General features: G+C 35.1%; 1 protein-coding gene and 1 long non-coding RNA gene across 3 annotated transcripts in view; one reads left to right on the forward strand and one right to left on the reverse strand.

Annotated features, from left to right (window-relative positions):
* Positions 1-503, reverse strand: part of LOC145254903 (uncharacterized) — a 133,851-nt gene extending 133,348 nt beyond the window's left edge. The window contains exon 1 of one of the 2 annotated variants that reach the window (XR_013863837.1): positions 136-354. This is a non-coding gene — a long non-coding RNA (uncharacterized LOC145254903). Of the gene's footprint in view, positions 1-135 lie in introns of both variants that reach the window. The other variant, XR_013863838.1, reaches the window with a different exon arrangement.
* A 405-nt stretch (positions 504-908) lies between these two features.
* Positions 909-19,549, forward strand: part of LOC145254904 (proteasome subunit beta type-5-like) — a 33,269-nt gene continuing 14,628 nt past the window's right edge. Inside the window, exons 1-3 of the mRNA XM_080113845.1 lie at positions 909-1,096; positions 13,699-13,843; positions 18,613-18,724. Coding sequence (XP_079969971.1) covers positions 953-1,096; positions 13,699-13,843; positions 18,613-18,724 — 401 coding nt within the window. The 5' untranslated portion in view covers positions 909-952. The remainder of the gene's footprint in view (positions 1,097-13,698; positions 13,844-18,612; positions 18,725-19,549) is intronic.

Raw genomic sequence — 19,549 nt, forward strand, 5'->3', positions numbered from 1 at the left:
AAGTTGTTTTGAAAACTGCAGTTCATACTTGTGAAATTATTTTCGATCGTCAAAAAAGCTCAAACCGACCGGGATTAGGCCAGGAAACATGGGGGGGGGGGAAGAAGGAAAATAAACTAATCATTTGGAACTTACCGAGTATAATGACGAAGAGAACAAAGAAAAAACATAAGACAAGGATAATTATATGAATAAAAGTGTCCTTAAAGTTCTGCATTTTGTGTTCGTCGCGTTCACTTGCTGACCGTTCTTGTTGGTGTCAGCGTGTTTCCCAAACAGACGAGAATCGTCCGTCCAACCCACCAACGCGACTAACAAGCCGCACTCCTCCTGCGAAAGGATTCATTTTCGGAAAAAAAAAAATTCACAATATTAACTTACGAATAACAAACGTATAATAAGTTTTAAAAATAGTCATTATTTATGTTATAGTTAACTACATGTTTCAAAAGACGATATAATTTGAAAGAGTTTTGTAAATTTAAAAATGAAATTTTGTTTCTTCGGTATTAGTGAAATGTACTTCCCTTAATCCAAACCGGGTGAAACATGTAACTTTTTGTTAGAACAAAAGAATATATATATATATATATATATATATATATATATATATAAGATTACTCCAATTCAATGACTACGTGTCTAAAGCATATATAAGTTTTTAATAAATATTAAATGTTAAATTAATAATTTATTATTACAATATATCTTTTCATTCGCATATAGCATAAAAGTGATTAAAATATTAATTAAACATTTTCTATGTATATAAGCTTTTAAGAGGCCATAGCATTAAATATATTTAATAATAGCCAAAGTTTAAAAAGGCATAAGCACTTTTCATAAAATAAACAAATAAATAAAAACTAATTCATCTTAACCAAACGAAACCGGACCGGAACTAGTTAAGTTTTCGTCATTGCCTATTCACTGCGGTATTACAACATTCAAGATGGCGCTCACTGAACTATGTGGTTTCCGATCGGATGCTTTTAAAAATGAATTTCAAATTATGGGTGGCCCTTTTTCGTCCAATAATTTAACTGACGATGCGCTGTTTGCAACTGAGCATTTCACAATGCCGCAAAATTTTGATGTAAGTCCCTTTTTATGAAATAAAATCCTTTGTTTACCGTACTTTGAAATGCACATCGCGCTTTCCAATTGATCTAAAAACTGCTTCATCATTCAATGAAATAATTTTCTGTTTTTTGTTCCTAAATTTAATAATTCAGTTTTTATTATTTAAATTTTCCATTATTTTGAAAACTTTATTTGTTTTTTAGGTACTGGTGGACTTATTGGACCGTGCTAAAATAACGTTATTTAAAAAGCCATTCTTGTGTGTTTTGTAACTATTTTGTACTTTCACTTACTTAACAAAAGAAAAGGTGTTTATGCATTTATGCGTGCTATTTTTTTTTAAATAGTATTTTAAAGGGTACTTGTACAGTTTAGTCAAGACATTAAAAAATGAAAATATCGAAAAAAAAGGTCACATATCCTTATGAAAAGAAGTGTGAGAATTTTTTTTTTCGGTATTATTATACAAACACCGTGACAGGGTTAGGGTTAATTCGCTGTCACGGTGTTTGTATAAATTTACCCAATTAACCCTAACCCTGTCACGGTGTTTGTATAATAATACCGAAAAAAAGAAACAATTTGTTATGATACCGAGCAAAAGATTGGAGTTTTAGGAAGAAAAGCTAGTAATAAAGATGGGGAGAGAGTGTCGGCACTTTACATGGAGTTATCTCCCCGTGGCATGTTGTTCAGCTTCAGCAAATTTCACAATGGCTGACTTCAACGCGCTCTCATAAGAACGTGTTTTTCCGCTGTAAAAAAAAAACCAAAAAAAAACAAACTACTCAATCAAATTAAATGAAATTTTTTCGGGGATCTTCAGTCCAAAACGGATACGTACAATATAACCTTTTTTCGATATTTTAATTTTTTAATGTCTTGATTAAACTGTACAAGTGCCTTTTTAAAGTTAAATTCAAGTTTTACGATATCTTTTTATTTTTAAATTAAGTGAAAATAGAGAATAGTTAGAAAACACCGCCTCCTCTGAGAGGAGGCTCCTCTCCATATTAAAAATGGCTTTCTAAATAATTACGTTATTTCAGCACAGTAACAAAAGTGTATAAGAACCCCCCCCCCTCAATTGTAAAACTTGAATTTAACTTGAAAATACGGGTTTGTATTACTGTACACATAGATTCGAAAAAGTTGTCAAAAAACAAATATATAACAGATAAATGTTATCAAAGGCAAGATAAGTTACTTTTCTGCCAAACTGGATATATTTTTTGTGTTTTTATTCAATGTAACATTTATTCAGCTCGAAAAAACATACAGTGTTTACCGATGTATTCGAAAATTCAAGATGGCGTCTCACACCCTCTTTAACACCGTAAGTTTGGAAAAAGGTGTTATAAATAAAAAAACTATACAAAATACTATTAAAAACCCGCCGAATATATGTCAACCTATGTCACGGTAACATATATTGAGCGAGTGTTTAACAGTATTTTATCTGTTTTTTTAAAAAGCATTAAAAACTACATAACACACACACACAAAAAAAAATGGACCACATTTTTTTTTTGTGTGTGTGTGTTTAATGCTTTTTATTTGATCTAAAATAACTTAAGTTTGCATGGGTGGTTTGGTTTACAAAAACATACTTTTTTTTATTGAAGTTAACCCCCCCCCCAAAAAAAAAAAACAATGTTTTTGCAAACCACTCATGCAAACTTAATTTTTTAGATCAATCAAAAAGCATTAAAAACTACGTAACAAAAACAAAAAAAATGAACCACATTTTTTTTTTAAAACTTTATTTCAAATGTCCACCATGTAAGAAAACACTATTGAAGACGGTGAAGTGGCGTAAAATAGTCTCAGCTTACAGGGGTTCATACCATGCAAACAGTAAATTTGCGACAGGTTTGATTATCAGATTCGTTGTCAACGACTTTGAATACCCCTAAAAAAACAAAAAGTGGTCGGTGTTCTGTTGTAGCATACGGTAAGATTTATCCATATAGAATTGCATTGCTAAATATCTGGAAAACTATTTGTTTTTCATCTAATTTTAAATTGTCCGCTAAAGATTATTACATTCTTTGAGAAGACAAAAAGTACATGAATTTATGCACATTTAACAGCCTTTGTTTACGCTACCATGCTTAGTATAAATGAAGGCGGTAAATAGTCCCAGGGTACCATACAAACGGTAAATTTGCAATGTTAATGGTAATCATATTCATGCTGAAATCTACAAAAAAAAAAAAATAGTTTCTATATGAACGTGAGACGGGTCTTAAAGTAAAATAATACTGGTGTTTGGAGCTGCTGAAAATGAATAAATTTGTTTTCATGATATGAAGAAATTACTAGGCGGCCAGAAAGTGGGTGCTCATTTTACATTCTATTTATATAGGAAAGTGATCCCCATTTTTTTTTGTTTTTTGTTTTTTGAAAAAATATTTTCTTCATATCATGAAAACTACTTATCTTTTCCAAATTAAAAAAAAAAATCGTTTTCAGCATCCCCGAAAATCTATAAAGGTCGTCATTTAAAAATTTTTTGGAGAGGTGGAAAGAAACTTGACATTGACCTATCTTTTTTATAATAATAATTAAGAAATTAATAATTAAACAATAATTCTTTAACAATCATGTATTTTTTAAAAATCCTGTTATAATAATTACGTTATTTTAAATAGCCAATCAAATGACTTTCTTACAAGCGGCATACCCCCAAATATGTCCCTGTATTTTCCTCATATTTTGGTTTATCTAAATTGCATGAGGGCCTTCTTTACCAACGTGTTACATGACCGGTGACATTTCCTTAAGTTCCTTACAACAAAACAGTGCCAATTGTGGCTACTACTTATTTGCGGAAAATTTAAATGCGATAGTTTGAGTGGTGGCCTTTGTTCTATGCGCAAAAAAAAAAGAAAGATTAACTCTTCATTATCTTGAAAATTCATTGTCATTGATTTTGGACAAATATGGCTGCAGCATAATATGAAATGTGTGGAAGAGTATCTTCTGTGATGTGAAAACTAGTTGCCGACCCCAATCTTAAATTTGATATTCGTTTTCAGCACACCAGAAAACCCCTAGCAAACAAGTTTTTTTTAGGTAGATTTTGTGTTGGTCTACCAGGCCACAATTACTACCGTTTTGTTGTAAGGGAACTTGAGGAAATCTCACTCGTCACGTGATTAATCATGTAACTCGTCCGTAAAGAAATGGACAGTAAGTCAGGTAGCAATGAAGTAGAACGTTATAACGAGAAAGTGAACCCCCTTAAGTCATTAAATTTTTTTTTCCAAATTTTTTCTAATATGATACTGAAGTCTGTAATCTATAATAATCGTAGGAAAACTGCATTTTTAGGGGGTGAGCACTCTCGTACAAGTCTGCCAATACTATTTAAAAATAGTGCAGTTTAATAAGGGCACTAGCATCTTTTTTTTCTTTTTTTAATCATTTCTCATTAGTTATTATTTTTTTTTTTTATAGAAATTAAATTGTGAAATTCGTGTTTTACTCATTTTAATTTGTTTTACTTTCTTTGAAAACAAGTGAATATTATTTTATCAATATTTTATTTGTCTTTATTTTTAACTAAATTAATCGTTTATTGTAACGATTACTGTTTCTACTTCACTTCCGGTTTTTCTAAATAATGCCATTATTTAGAAAAGTCCTTAACATGGAGAGAAGGGACTTCCTTTACTTATTATGTACTTTCACCTAACAATTTAATAAACAAAAGAGACTGTAAAAGTCAATTAAAATGAAAGAGAAACCGGAAGTTAAAGACGATAAAAATAATTTTTATTTTAAAGATTATGATATGCTTAACTTCTTGGAGTTAAAATCAAGTTAATATTGCCCCCCCCCCCCCAAAAAAAAGGGTGTAGGGCAATACTCAACAGCGAGCAAGCAATGATTGAGGTTGCAAAAAAGAAATGCTCTTTAAGCAACCCGCCTGACAGGGTCAGATAACAAAAATGATTAAATTTTGGCTGGAGTAGAGAAATAATAGTCTGGTCTCCTTAATAACAAAATTTAGACTAAACCCAACAAGGGAATAACCGAATCTGAATATATAATCACCTCCCACCATGAAATTTTTAGGAAGGTGAGCATTAGGTTTTAGAGATGTGTTCTCATCGATTTTGGGATTATACTTTAGAGTGTTTTGTAATGGGAAAAGTATTTTTGTTTGAGTCGGATTCAGAGAAATATTTTCAGTGAAAGATTTGCAGTGTTTATAATCAAATCTGAGAAAAAATGAGACATTGTCATATGGTAAACAAAATCAAACCAAATAGTGAGTTGAGAAGGCATATATTCACAAGAGATAATTTATATATGTTTAAAATGGAAGGTTTACAGCAATAGAAAAACAATATTCATGGATGTTTTTAGAGTTTTTGTAAAGACAAGAGGGTTCATTTACTGAGACAGAAGTTTGGATTGATTAATTTAGAGCCATGAGTTTCAGGCGCCATGAAAATTGTATTCAAAACTTCTCTGCTCATTTTTATAAATTATGATTCATTGGAAGTTTATAAGAGTCTGTATTCTTTTGTTTTTCGTATTAGGATTCAACTTTATGGAGAAGATTGGAATATTTCAATGTCTAAAATTTAACAAATTCACAGGCGATAACGTCAATTTGTGTGTTTCTGTGTTCATTAATGTTTGTACGAGTGAAGAGAGCTGTTATAGAAGTGGGCACACAGAGTGGGGTGCTCAGCGACACTGATCCATAGACTCGGGTCAACTGGGTTCCCTAGTTTATTTAAGAAAAATCTGGCTTTTAAAAGGTTTAGGTAGCTCCCAGAAAGACCATTTCAAATAAATTCATAAAGTTTTCTGATTGGCCCAAAATATAATTATTTGTTTTTATTCAGGATAATTTATGCACAGACGATATCTGTACAAATGTGTTTATGCATTTTGATTTTGTACGTAGATTTATAAAAATTGACTACTCTACTACTCCCATTCCTACCCATAAATGTCAGTTGCTCATTCTTGTTGGCCACAATACCCCCCCACCTCGAAGCTGAGCGCACAAGACGTAAGTATCGTTCCCAACTTCAATTTTTTCACCCCCCCCCCAACAAAATGACAAGAAAAAAAAAAAAATTAATGTGAAGCCCAGAAAAAGAAATATATGAAATTCACTGTTTGTAAGGAACATGGTATCCTCTTTCATACTTTACACAGCATCACAGATTGCAGTTTTATGCAGGCAGAAGGCTCACTCTAACCCTACGTCTTTTTTTGGATGCACTCTCACATGTCTTTTTTTTTTTTTTTTTTTTTGAAGTGGTGGGGTGTACCTCATCGATGTTGAAACACTGAAAATGGTACCCTTTAGCACATTATTCGCACCCAATCATGTTCTGATCTTATTGAGAAGCATTGCATTATGGGCACAACCTGTAAGAGGAGTTGAACATGATATCTCCTTATATCCATCGACAGCTGAATCATTCTCAGTCGGATTGAATCAGTGATCTATGGTTCTGTAATACTGTCAGCTGTGATAGAAAGATTTAACGAATAGATATTTTGACAAGTGGACTTCTTCAAGACCATACCCCCTCCTGATATGCTGATCTGACCACACTATCATTGCCTCGGATAACATTCGCAATGGTTCCCAAAATAAAAAATGGTCTTGGTTTTTAGATGCTCTTAACTGGAACCACATCATTCTTCTGAAGGTGATTTTTCAATCGTAATCAAGAGTGTCCTGGAGAGTTCCGTTTGAGATCCAAAAGATGTTCATTGTACCATAATTTGTGAAAATCAGCCAACCATTGGTTCCTAAGCTCCATAGTTTTTTTTTACATAGGCATCACCACCTATCAAGGTCAAGAGGCCACTCGAGGATAAAGGTTAAAGAGTGTACAATAGAAATTGGATAATATAGTAACCGTTAGTAATGGAAATTCAATAAATTTGTTAACAAGTGGAATGGCTAATCAAGAACTTATTTACGTTGGACTTGAAGACAACCATATTGTAGTCAGCTGGAAAGCAAGAAAACGGAAGACAATTCCATGCGTGTAGTTCTAAGAAAGAAGCTTTTGTTCATGGAATCTACGTTTAGGTTTAGGCACAGATAAAGAGTGGGGGGAATTATTGATAGTGTTTACAGCTAGACGAGTGTTTCTTGTGAAAGTTTGGTGAGGGGGGACCATAGACTGAAGCTCAATCGAACACTTTCCATGAAAATAACGATACAGTAGAGACAAACTCGCAACATCTCTTCTGTAAGATAGAGGTTGTAGGGAAGAGAAAAGGACGTCTCCTACGAGGCTACGAAGTCTATTTTGAATTCTATCAAGGCAGGCCAAGTCCTTTCTAGCAACTCCTGACCAGATGTGGCAACAGTAATCCATCCTTGGACGTACCTGGCTCTTATATAGATAGAGAATTGCATCAGCAGTGAGATATCTATTGGATCAATAGAAGAATCCCACCATTTTTCCAGCGACCTTGGCAACAGATTTGATGTACGAGTTCCATTTAAGACCAGGAGTAAAGGTCAAGTCCAGAAGCCTGTCAAAACTTTAGTCCTCCTCAAGACGAGAGCCATTCATTTCAATTGATGCCAGATGTGGATCAGAACGTTGATGATGTAAAGAGAGAAGCTTGGTTTTAGATGCATTAAAAGTAACCAGCCACTCCTTTTCCCATTGTACCACGTGCTCAAGATCAGAGGAGAGAGAATTGAAGAGAACTTGGTTGTTTACTGTCTTAGATGTGCTACCATAAATGGTAGTGTCATCAGCATAAATTTCTACAAATGATGTAAGGATGTGATTTAGAAGATCATTAATGTAGATCAGGAAAAGAGTTGGGCCCAGGATAGACTCTTGAGGGACTCCAGCATTAATATTGTGAGCTTCTGATTTTTGCCCATCAACTACTACTCTTATGAACCTGTCAGAAAGAAATGATTTAATAATTGAGAAGACATTTCCAGCTATACCATAGCTAGAGATCTTGTGAAGTAAACCTTTATGCCATACCCTATCAAAGGCCTTAGATATGTCAAGAGCAATTGCTCTAGAAAGGTTGCCTCCGTTGAGAGATTCGCTAATCCTATGAGATATAACTGTAAGCGCATCTGCTGTAGATCTAGCAGAACGGAAACCATATTGAGTGTCACTAAGAAGGTTATTTTTGCTGAGATGGTTGATTACTTCTGTATTTAACACAGATTCCAGCAACTTACTCATGACGCACAGGAGACTTATTGGCCTGTACTGAGAGGGGGATGAGCTGAGATGGTTCTGATCAACCTCTCCCATCTGGGTCGCACTACCATGGCAAGATCTTCCCAAACTGCAACAATAACCTAGGGCTCTTATTGGTCTTCAAAAACATGTTGAGAGTGACAGCATTAGCATGCTGGTATGTCAAAGGTTGATTGTTTAACTCTGAAGGTCAGAGATCACAGTCAATAGAGTAAAATAGTCTAGTTTACTCCTCCCAAGAATCTTTTTATCATCTTAATGCAACGTACTCAAATTCTTCCATACTATGGTGAAAATAAGGGAATCCTATTAAGTTTTATGCCACAAGAACGAAATTTATCTTGACATTCCTGCATCAGAGGAAGACGACTAAATAATTCCCCACCTCTAATAAAGATTTTTGAAATGTTACAATAAATAGCCTTTGGAACTCTATACCAAGTGCAAGAACTTAAAAAGGACAGTATGCTCATCTCTGGAACCATCTATATGAACGGCTCTCGCATTCAGGCAAGTGAAAAGAAGTACATTTTTCTGTCCAAGCTTCCATTCTTTACCTGCCAGACATGGCCAATGAAGTCAACTCTTTTAAATTTGAAAATTGAATGAATTTCAAAATCAGCACAAGGAGTCAGTTGACTGGTCGCATCGATCGGGAGTTGTACTTCTTGTATCTGCCACAAAATGCCAAGATTTTATTTACTGCTTATTTTTCCTATAAAACCTAGTAATCGCTCTGCTTCAGGTTGATCCAATTCCTAAATCGGAACATATTGCATGGTAGTTTAAAATGATGAGTTTGGTAACTGAGTGATGTTTTCCTATCAAAATGGGATTTTTTTTACTTCATATGCAAAATACAATGATCAATCAAATCTCCACCTTGATTGGATTAGTTCATCTGAATCCAGAAAAATATCCAAGGCACTAACTTGCATTAATTGCTGTCTTTCTATAGGCTCCCTCAAATACTCAGTGTCTGTTGGACATTCCTGTCTCTGGAGTGTTGTCATTAGGTAGATCGCTACCTTGGAATTGTCTCATACACGTCTCAGTTTGATGGCTAAAAACTTAAACATCAATGAGGTGACCCTCTGCAGACGAGAGAAGGTTGAGAACCGATGGATGAGTATGATGGAAGGGTACTCTTGGTTCAAGATCAGAAAGTTTATTGAAATGCGTGAGCCATTTTCTGGAAAAAAATGTTTTTGCTGGCCATAGATTGGGATGACAGCCATGACAACTCTACTTGTGCATCGGTGGCTACACACAAATTAGTTTGGACAAACTGCTCACAGAATGGTTGACAGGCATTTTAGGACAAAATAAACTGACAGTAACTCCAATACAGTCAGAGTTTCTTCATTCGTGCAACCTTTATCTTAGCATACAACAAGCAAGATCATTGGTCTTGTACCACGTATGCAGCAAATCCATAGGCCTTTAGAAGCATCACAAAAGGGGTGCATGCCACCAGGTTCTTCTGCAATAAAGGCCTGTCGATCAAAATGAAGATCACTTAACCCTGACAGGTTCCTAGTAAATTCCCCTCAGCTACTCAAAATCTCACAAAGGAAACCCAACCAAAATGATTCTTCCTAATAATAATAAAATCTTCCTAATAATAGTCTTAATAAGAACATGGCTGCAGACAATAACGGATCAAAAATTTTTGCAACTTTGAAAAGGATCTTTCTTTTTTTTTTTAAGCTCCTAGATTGCACTGGATAGGAGTCGCATACATTTTCTCTGAAAGGGAATTGTATTGACACCCCAGTACCCTCTTCCATTCCTTGTCATGTATATGCAGTGTACCATCTTTTTTCATTCTCTTTTGGAGGGCATCAACATTTGTATTAAAGGGCTGGATAATAAATCTTTCTTCCCACAAACATTCCTTTGTCAGGGAGTATAATTCAACGTTTATGTGGATCTGTCTCAGATGTGACAAAGTTGTCCACGTCGAATCCGTTCTCCATTATCTTACAACTATTATCTAGTGGGTACTGTGCTGCATGAAATTTAAGAATACACCCCAGTATGAGCTGGCAGTGAGCCCAAAAATCAAACTTAAGTATCGAAAACAATGAAGACGATTCCTGTCCTAAAGGAAGAAACAGGATCTGTTTTTGTCAGCTTCTAGTCTGAGACGAATCGTTAGAAATACCTTCCAAATGTCTGCCAGCAGAATTCAGTTGTTGGCCATGAAGTTCATTAATAAACTTCAACATGTCCCTTGTGAGGTTGATGCTGGAGTAAGCAACTTAGTTTAGGGACATCCATTACTGGTCTTCACGCTGCAGTTGAACATGGAATGGATCTTGGTAGTAACTGTAGGGTCAGACTTATAAACAGTTAAATAAGAGGTAGGCCACCTTGTAGGAGTTTGATCCTCACAGAAGAAAGATTTCATAGCTTCAAAGGGAACAACACCTGCTGATGGAAAAAGCCCAGCCATTCAGATAAGGAACAGGTTGAAAAGGACCCAATTGATGAAGGAGGTCCAATCTGATGATTTCTTTGATTAGTTTGAAGTCTGTGCCAGTTTCAAATTTCCTGGCCAAGGAACATTTAGCATGAAAATCACTTAACAAGAGTTTCAAGTTTGTTAGTCGGATAGATAAGTCTGTCAACTTAGCTACCAAAACAGGAGACGCCACTTGTGTTCCTGCAATCTATATCAATTTCCAGAACCACTTCCCTAAAACTCTGGTTTCATTCATCAAGAAAGGTGGACAATCTGATCCGGCAATCTATGCCAATTGTGTCTCTTAAGCCAGTCATGCAGCACATCATCAGACAAATCTGACCATCCACTGCCTGTGCCCAGGAGGCAATTAACCATAACAGATTTCCTTCTCTTTGGTGAAATCACAAACAGAATCTGAGGAAGTAGGGGTGTCTATGTGAGATGAAGAGGTTGTCTTGGGTCTCCATGCCATTCCCTAAGAAGATCTCCATCCAGTGTCAAATGTGCAACTCGTAGATGTTATTTCCTTGACCTGTAGTTGCTTAATTGCCTCACCTATGAACTTCAATTTGGAAGACAAGAATGATATGCACCTCCCCGTTAGCCCAATCATTTTCCCCTTTAACTCTTTGTGAAATTTCTGATAAAAGAATCTCGGTCATTAAACGAGCTCCACCCAAATCATCTGAAGAAAAATCGCAGAAATAAGGGTTTCCTAGTTTTTCCAAGAGATACAATCTTAGAAATGCATCAAGATCAGAGAATCATTTCTGAAATTGTTTTAAATCATAAATGACATCTTAAGCAAACAAGCTTGAGAAGGGAGTTGTAGCTTCTTGGTTATATTTGTCGCAGCGTAGAAAGTGAGCAAAGGAGCTTTTTGTTAGTTGAGTATCAAATAACTTCAGTTGAAAAGCTTTCACCTTTGAGTATAAATCGTAAATGAGTGAAGTTTCATCCTGCAAGCACAGATTAAAGTTATTGAGGTGCATGGAAATGCTAATTTCCAGATCCATTCACTGTTTGTTAGTAAAAACAGTGGATGGTTCTTCTCAATCAAGAATAATTCAATCACAGCTCAAATGTCAAAAAACTGAGTCAGCACTTTTCCACAGCTAATGTCACTGAAGTGTGGTAAGGTTGATTTGAAATTTAGCATCCATTTCCAAGAGGAAGTCACAAAATTGGTGATGATTGAATGAATGAGATTGAATGTAGTTAACAGTAGAAACAACAAATGGCAGTTTCAGATGCTTTGCAGATTCGAATGTACATAAATCTAAGATAATGGCAGAATTGTTAGAAAATGACCTCCAGACCATTATGGAATGGGGCCGGAAATGGATGGTAACATTTAATGCTAGTAAAACTAAGTTGCTCTCCTTTAACAAGATGCCTCTCCAACCGCCTACATCCATGATAAATAACACTCTACTTGAGAGTTCTTTCTTCAAACTCCTCGGGCAAACATTTGCAGACAATATGAACTGGAACGAATACACTGAGGACATCGCGAAGGCTGTTGCGAGGAAGGTGGGTTCCCTCTATTGAACTAGAGAACTACTCACACCTGAGAGTGTCCTGTACCTCTACAAGGCCACTATTCACCCATGCATGGAGTATTGTTGCCACATTTGGACTGGTGCATATACCACTAGCCTCTCCCTTTTGAATAGGGTCCAAAAAAGTTTTCAATTTGATAGGTCCCACTTTGTCAACTAAGCTCCAACCCCCTGTCCCATCGCCGCAATGTTGCATCTCTATGCTTGTTTTATAAGTATTTTAATGGAATGTGCTCTGATGAACTCATTGTTGCTGATGAACTTATGCCTCCTCGATGTACATATCTCTGATAAACTTGCTTAGCAACAAAATCTCACCCCTTCACTGTTGACGTTCCTACATGTCAGAAAGCTTTCTATTCTAATAATTTCTTTCCTCGAACAGCTAGGCGTTAGAATTCCTTTCCTGCTACCTGCTTCCCTGGCTGTACTGATATGCAGAAGTTTAAATGTAACGTAAACCAGCATTTTGTTAATCTTTCCTAAACATGATTCTAAATAGTAGCCTCTTATGTCCAAGTGGCAATATGCCTTGTTAGGAATATACGTGAGTACAAAAAAGAAAAAAAAGTGCTTGTTGATGAATTATGCAGTGTAATGTCGGGTTTCAAATCACCAGAATCTTCAACAGCTTGGTTAATGTACCTTACCAAACCTTTTCCTTTTTCACACACATCTTCCATTTCAAGTTGACTTTTCTACTTCTGCAAAAATATTCAGACCTGTTATTTTTTTCCATGCATACTGTGCATAGATGCTAGTTTTTCAGAAATCTCAAATTTGGCATTTATTCCTCTGATGAACAACAACAGTTGAGATGTGTCTGACACATTGACTCATCAAGTGCAACAGTAAAACTTTCAAATTCTCTTTATCTTTCAACTATAATGCAGTATTTCTTCCAAGATTTTCCATCCTACGACACATTTCCTTTGCAACCTTTGTTAGACTTTTTATTAAATTTGTCATCTGTAAATGGCTTACCTTTTTTAGCCAACATGTGCACCACACGAAAACTTGCTTGTGTTGCTGCCTCATTCTCTGCAATTTTTTTTGTAAAAATGAACTTAAATTATTCAAATTTCTCTGTAGTTGCCCAATTGCGAGTAATGTGATGAATGCTTCACTTCATAATGTTGTCGGATAAGATAACCATAGTATCACAAGTTTAACGTTTATGGCTAATGACTCCAAAATTCTGGGTTGTATTTTTCAAAAATTCATCACAATATTAACAATTAAGTTTGCTTTATAACTAAGGGCTTGTTTCTTTTTTTTTTTTTTTTAAAGGACATATTATTTTATTAAATTTGTATTGGGTTTTATTCTTTACAATCTTTTAAATATTTTTCAGCCTGTGGAAAACTTGAAACAATTCACAGATGAGAAAAGTGCAGTAAAAATTCGTTTCAATCATGGAACAACAACGCTTGCTTTTAAGTACCAACATGGTGTAATTGTAGCTGTAGATTCCAGAGCCACAGCTGGACCATATATTGGTAAGTTATCACGACTCTTTTTTTTGAACCCTGACCAGGAGTGAGAGACTAGTAGCAGATGCACCAACCCAAATGTGACAACAATACTCCATACATGGGCGAATGGTGGCCTTATAGAGGTACAGGATACTTTCGGGCGTAAGTAGCTTTCTAGCATGGTAGAGAGAGCCCACCTTCTTCGCAGTGGCCTTGGTAATGCTCTCAATGTATCTGTTCCAACTCATGTTTCCTGTGAACATTAGGCTGAGAAATTTAAAAGAAGTATTTTCAGATAATGTGTCTTTGGTCATTGTTTTTGGTGGTTGAAAAAGTTTCTTGTAATTATTGAAGAAAAAAAGCTTAGTCTTGGCAGCATTGAATGTGACCATCCATTTGTCTCCATTTCACTACAGATCGAAGGTCATCCTCTGTTTCTGCCATTTCCTTAGATGTGTTCATTTGTTTTCCCCTCGTACCTGTTTTAGTGCGTGGTGTTATTAGCAAATATAATCAACTCCGAGACAATTTTATCAGGGAGGTCATTTATGAACATTAGGAATAATAGAGGTCCAAGGATATACCTCTAAGGTACACCCACACATTTATATCATATATGATATTTTTTATATCATATATGGAATAGCGCCAATTTTTATTAAAATCGGTCAAAATAAATCTAAACACGACGTCCCTTCGCAAATCGTAGATATTATGATCTCGTGAGTATATAAACAGTTCTAAGAAATAGTACCCCCCCCTAAAAAAAAGCCAGTCCAGTGAACAGTATATATGTTCAGAGATTACAGTTAGGATATCTGCTGTAGAACGAGCTTGCCTAAATCCATATTATTGGTCAGTCAGAAGTTAAGCAGTTGTAAGGTGATGGACTAGAGTTTGGTTAATTATGGACCCAAATATTTTAGCGAAAAGTTGGAGGAGGCTAATGTGGTGATAATTTAATGGGTTAGTTCTTTCGCCAGAATTCTTGAAAACTGGTACCACAGAAGCAGTTTTCCAGCAGTCAGGAAAGCAAAATTCATTAAGGCATTTGTTGTAAAGTTTGGTGAGAACTGGAGCAACCTCAATGGCGCATTTTTTTAATAGCACACCCAGGATGAGGTATCAAGGTTATTTATGATATCATGCACGTGAGAAGGGGTGATTTTCACATCAGCTAGGGTGGCAAAGGAAAATCAAGGAGGGAGTGGTTTTCTGGGCCCAATGTAGAGTTTGAGGCAAACCGACTGGCAAGCATGTTAACTTTCTCGGTTGCTGTGCAAACAAATCTCATGATTGTTTGATAGTGGGGAAATTGTTGATTGCCCATTATTTGCTACACTGTTTTAGATTTAAAAAAAATCATGGATTCTTAATTTCTGTGCTTTGATACGTTTTTCTGGTGGTTTTGGTATATTCTCTCTTGGCTGTCGCTATTTCTCTTACAATTACTTCTAGCTTCTATAAAGTTTTGTCTATTTGATTAAATCTGCAGTACACATGCTGCCTTTGAGCAGTAGCAGCTGCACCAGTAAAAGTAAACCATTGGGGAGAGTGGGACTTGCTATAAAATTTCTGCGTGGGAACATGTGCTTCAATTGCTGTTTTCAACCATTCAGTGATCTCATTTGTGCACTGTTTAGTGAGAAGAGAAAAGATATTTCCTCATGGGACATCTCTAATGAGGTACCTGATGGCTTTCCAGTTAGCCTTTTTATAATACCTTGTTTTGAGCAATGGCTTTTCAGTTTTGGGTTGAGAATTTAGGGTGATTTCTACCATTATCACAGCGTGATCAGCATTCCTGAATGGGCTGTGCGTATTTGTTATACAATCATCGGGAACTGTGGTGAGAAATAGATCTAGAAGAGAGGCATGTTGATCTTGCCAATCAGGGAAACGTGTCAGAAACGTAACTGTTTGTGAAAGGGAATGAGATATAGAGAGCTATGTGTTGTGTTACCAGCTGCATCTGTGTAAGTAGAGAATCTGTGGTGGACATTGAAGTCACCAAATACATGTACTTGTGCGGTAGTATCGAGGGAGAGTGCTGTATCAGAAACTTTGCTTATTAGGGGTACAGTCTTTGGTTGAGGGAGAGCGGTAGAGAAAATATAAGCAGCTAATGTTATGTTATACACATAAAGGCCTGGTTGTCTGATTCTAGTTTTGTTTCTCTAGTCAAGGGAAAGATGTTTTGAATATAGACTCCAGTCCATGCATATGTTTGAGTCCTTACAGCAAAGTGGGAGATAACTAGTGCTAAGATATCCAGGGTGTTTGCAAGGAGAAATAATTCAACATCATCTAAATTAGTTCTAAACCCACGGATATTCATGAATGCAAGCCTCAAGGGAGGAGGCAAATTGGTTTTGTTTGAGTTTAAGCCTGGTTTGATCATAATTTTTGATTGAACTGTCATTTTATTTTATTTAAAAGTTTCAGTTAGGGTGAGAAGTGTTGGACAAGTGGTTGTGCAGAATATCAGACATGCAACACTAGACTATCAGTTGACTCTTCATCTACAGCATTGTGGCCTTGGGAAAGCCCACCAGAGATGGGTGCAAAGTCCCTTTCTATGTGCGACATGACACTACAATCATCCCAATATTATACAACTATTGATGGAGCAGCTGCTTTAAGCACTACCAAAGAGTTAGGTCACCTGTACTATCAGTCGGAAACAGCAGCCAGAAACTGTCAATCTGGTACCCTCAACCTATCAGACAAATGTCAACACAATCTAATTGCACTGTCAACTCAAACATCCCCAAAGTGCCCAGTTTTGTTTTATGACTATCATAGATTGTATTTCCCTTAGCAATAGTAGAAATAACTTTTTTTTTTCATTATTGACAGTAACTAAAATGAAATTGCTTATTGCATTTTTGATTCTTGTTCAAAATTCACTCGATATTATAAAACTAAAGAAAAATCTGTATGTACTCGTGATAAAACAAAAAAAAATCATGTAAATTGATCAAGTTTTATTTTTATAAAGATAATCATATTTCATGAGTGATGCAAGAGCAGCTGCTTTGCTTATTTTGAAAACGATCTAAAAACTAAATGGAGGTAACTCAACAATAATTACAATCTTGCGATATTTATGATTTAATGCCTATGAAATCCCATTAATCATTAAGAAATGATTTTCTTTTTAAATATAAAACTACTTTGATCAATTTACGTGATTTTTGGAATATGATATTTTTGTTTTGTCAAGGGTATGTACATCAAACTTTTCTTTATTTTTGATTTTTAATATAGGAGAAATTCTGGACAAGAACAGATTTTTTATTCATATATATATATATATATATAGGTGGCTATGGGTAGTCCTTTGGGTCCTATCTTAGCCAATATTTTCCTAGGCTTTTAGGAGTCATTACTCTTCACTCGGGTCTCTAGACCTTTCCGTTATTGGATGACACTTTTGTCATCTTCAAATCTCGCAACGAAGTAAGCGATTTTTTTTTTTTTTTTCCTGAATTTGAATAGTCTCCATTCTGCACTCAAATTCACTATAGAGGAAGAGCAAAATGACTCTTTACCCTTTTTGGACAACCTTGTAGAAAGGATAGAGAATCGGTTTAGTACAACTATATACAGGAAACCGACATTTACAGGCCTGTATATAAGTTGGGATTCTTTTGCCCCTACCAGGAGAAAAATCAGTTTGACTTGGTCCACCATACTCTCATGATTTGCTCAATTAGCAAACTTGATAATGAATTGAAGAAGATAGCTGATATTCTTATGAAAAATGGTTTCCCTAAGAGTGTAATCTCTAAGCATGTTCGCCAAGCTCTCGTTAAATTTAATACCAACCCTTCTTTTGGTCCGGCTAAGTGTCCAGTTTATATGAAACTCCCTTATATTGGTTTTATCAGTGAAGGGTTTGTCGATAAAATTATTTCGGTTGTATCTCACTGTTTCTATGCGGTGCAGCCTTGTGTGATGTTTGACACTAAAACTGCCTTCCCAGCTTTTAAGAAAGATACACTTCCCACACTACAAAATAAAGTTTACTTGTATATCAATTTAAATGTCAGTGTGATGCTGACTATGTGGGTCGTACGTTTCAACAGCTGGGAGTCAGATTGGCACAGCATGTCCCTGCATGTTTTCAAAAGTCCAGAGGATCTAGAATAAACACATTGTTGAACACATCTGGGCGTTCACTTCCGGGCATTTACGGAGCACATCTGGGCGCTCACCTATTCATGGGTCATCAATTGGTGCACACTTGTATGACAATAAAACATGTGGTGAAGCGTATTTGGATGGTTGTTTTCGCATTGTAATCAAGGCCTGTTCCAAACAACATCTCAATATTTTGGAGGCCGTAATTGTACTAATGCGCAAACCATCGCTCTTTAGGCAAAAGGAGCTGTCGCATAAATTTGACCTGTTTAAAGAGAAATTTACCAGAAAGAGGAAAAAAAAAATGCCTACATTGCATCATTATTTCTTGTTTCTTCACTTATTTGCAGGCAAGTTAACGTTTTTCGTTTTTTTTAATTTTGTCCCAGGTTCTGAAATATGGATGATATATCACGGGTTATTCATTCATTCATCCGTGTAGTGTTATAATAAATAAATCCAAGTACATGATTAAAATAATGACGGGACAATACATGCTTTCCTTTTTTTATATTTTGTTTTCGTTTTATATCCTGTATCCATGTTCATCAAAGTATAAAATATTTGAAATGATGAATAAAAATGGATATTGTATTCATCTAAAATTAAATTTAAAACGCATCTTATTGAATGTTTCATTGTTTCAGCATCCCAAACTGTGAAGAAGGTGATTGAGATCAATCCTTACTTGCTCGGCACCATGGCTGGAGGAGCGGCTGATTGTTCTTATTGGGAACGTGTGCTTGCGAGACAGTGCAGGTTTGTATGAAATTTCATTTTGTACAAACATTTTTGTTTACACTTTTCCCAGGTGTGTGAGTGATTCGAATGAACAGTTCTTGTCCAGAATTCTCACATATAAAAAATACAATAAAAACAATGTGTATGTACCTGTGACAAAACAGAAATATCATATTGCAAAAATCGTGTAAATTAAACAAGTAGTTTTGGTTTAAAAAAAAAAAACATTTTTAAGTGATTATTGGGAATTTGTAGGCATTAACAATATAATAACATAACAATATAAACATAACAATATACTAGCATAACAATATAATAGCATAACAACATAACAATATAACAATATAATAACATAACAATATAATAACATAACAATATAATAACATAACAATATAATAACATAACAACATAATAACATAACAACATAATAACATAACATAATAACATAACAACATAATAACATAACATAACAACATAATAACATAACATAACAACATAATAGCATAACAACATAATAGCATAACAACATAATAGCATAACAACATAATAGCATAACAACATAATAGCATAACAACATAATAGCATAACAATATAATAGCATAACAACATAATAGCATAACAATATAATAGCATAACAATATAATAGCATAACAACATAATAACATAACAATATAAATCCAGTAAGTATAAAATATTGAGTTACCTCCCTTTTTTCCCAAAATGGTGGGTGAGATGATCACTCTTTAGATGCCCATAAAATTTAATTTTATTGAAAAATCTCCATGTCAATTTATATGAGTTTTGGAATATGATATTTACGTTTTGTCACGGATACATACATCA

This window comes from Euprymna scolopes, chromosome 30 (genome assembly GCF_053919585.1).
Source record: "Euprymna scolopes isolate OS-2025 chromosome 30, ASM5391958v1, whole genome shotgun sequence".
Classification (NCBI taxonomy): domain Eukaryota; kingdom Metazoa; phylum Mollusca; class Cephalopoda; order Sepiida; family Sepiolidae; genus Euprymna; species Euprymna scolopes.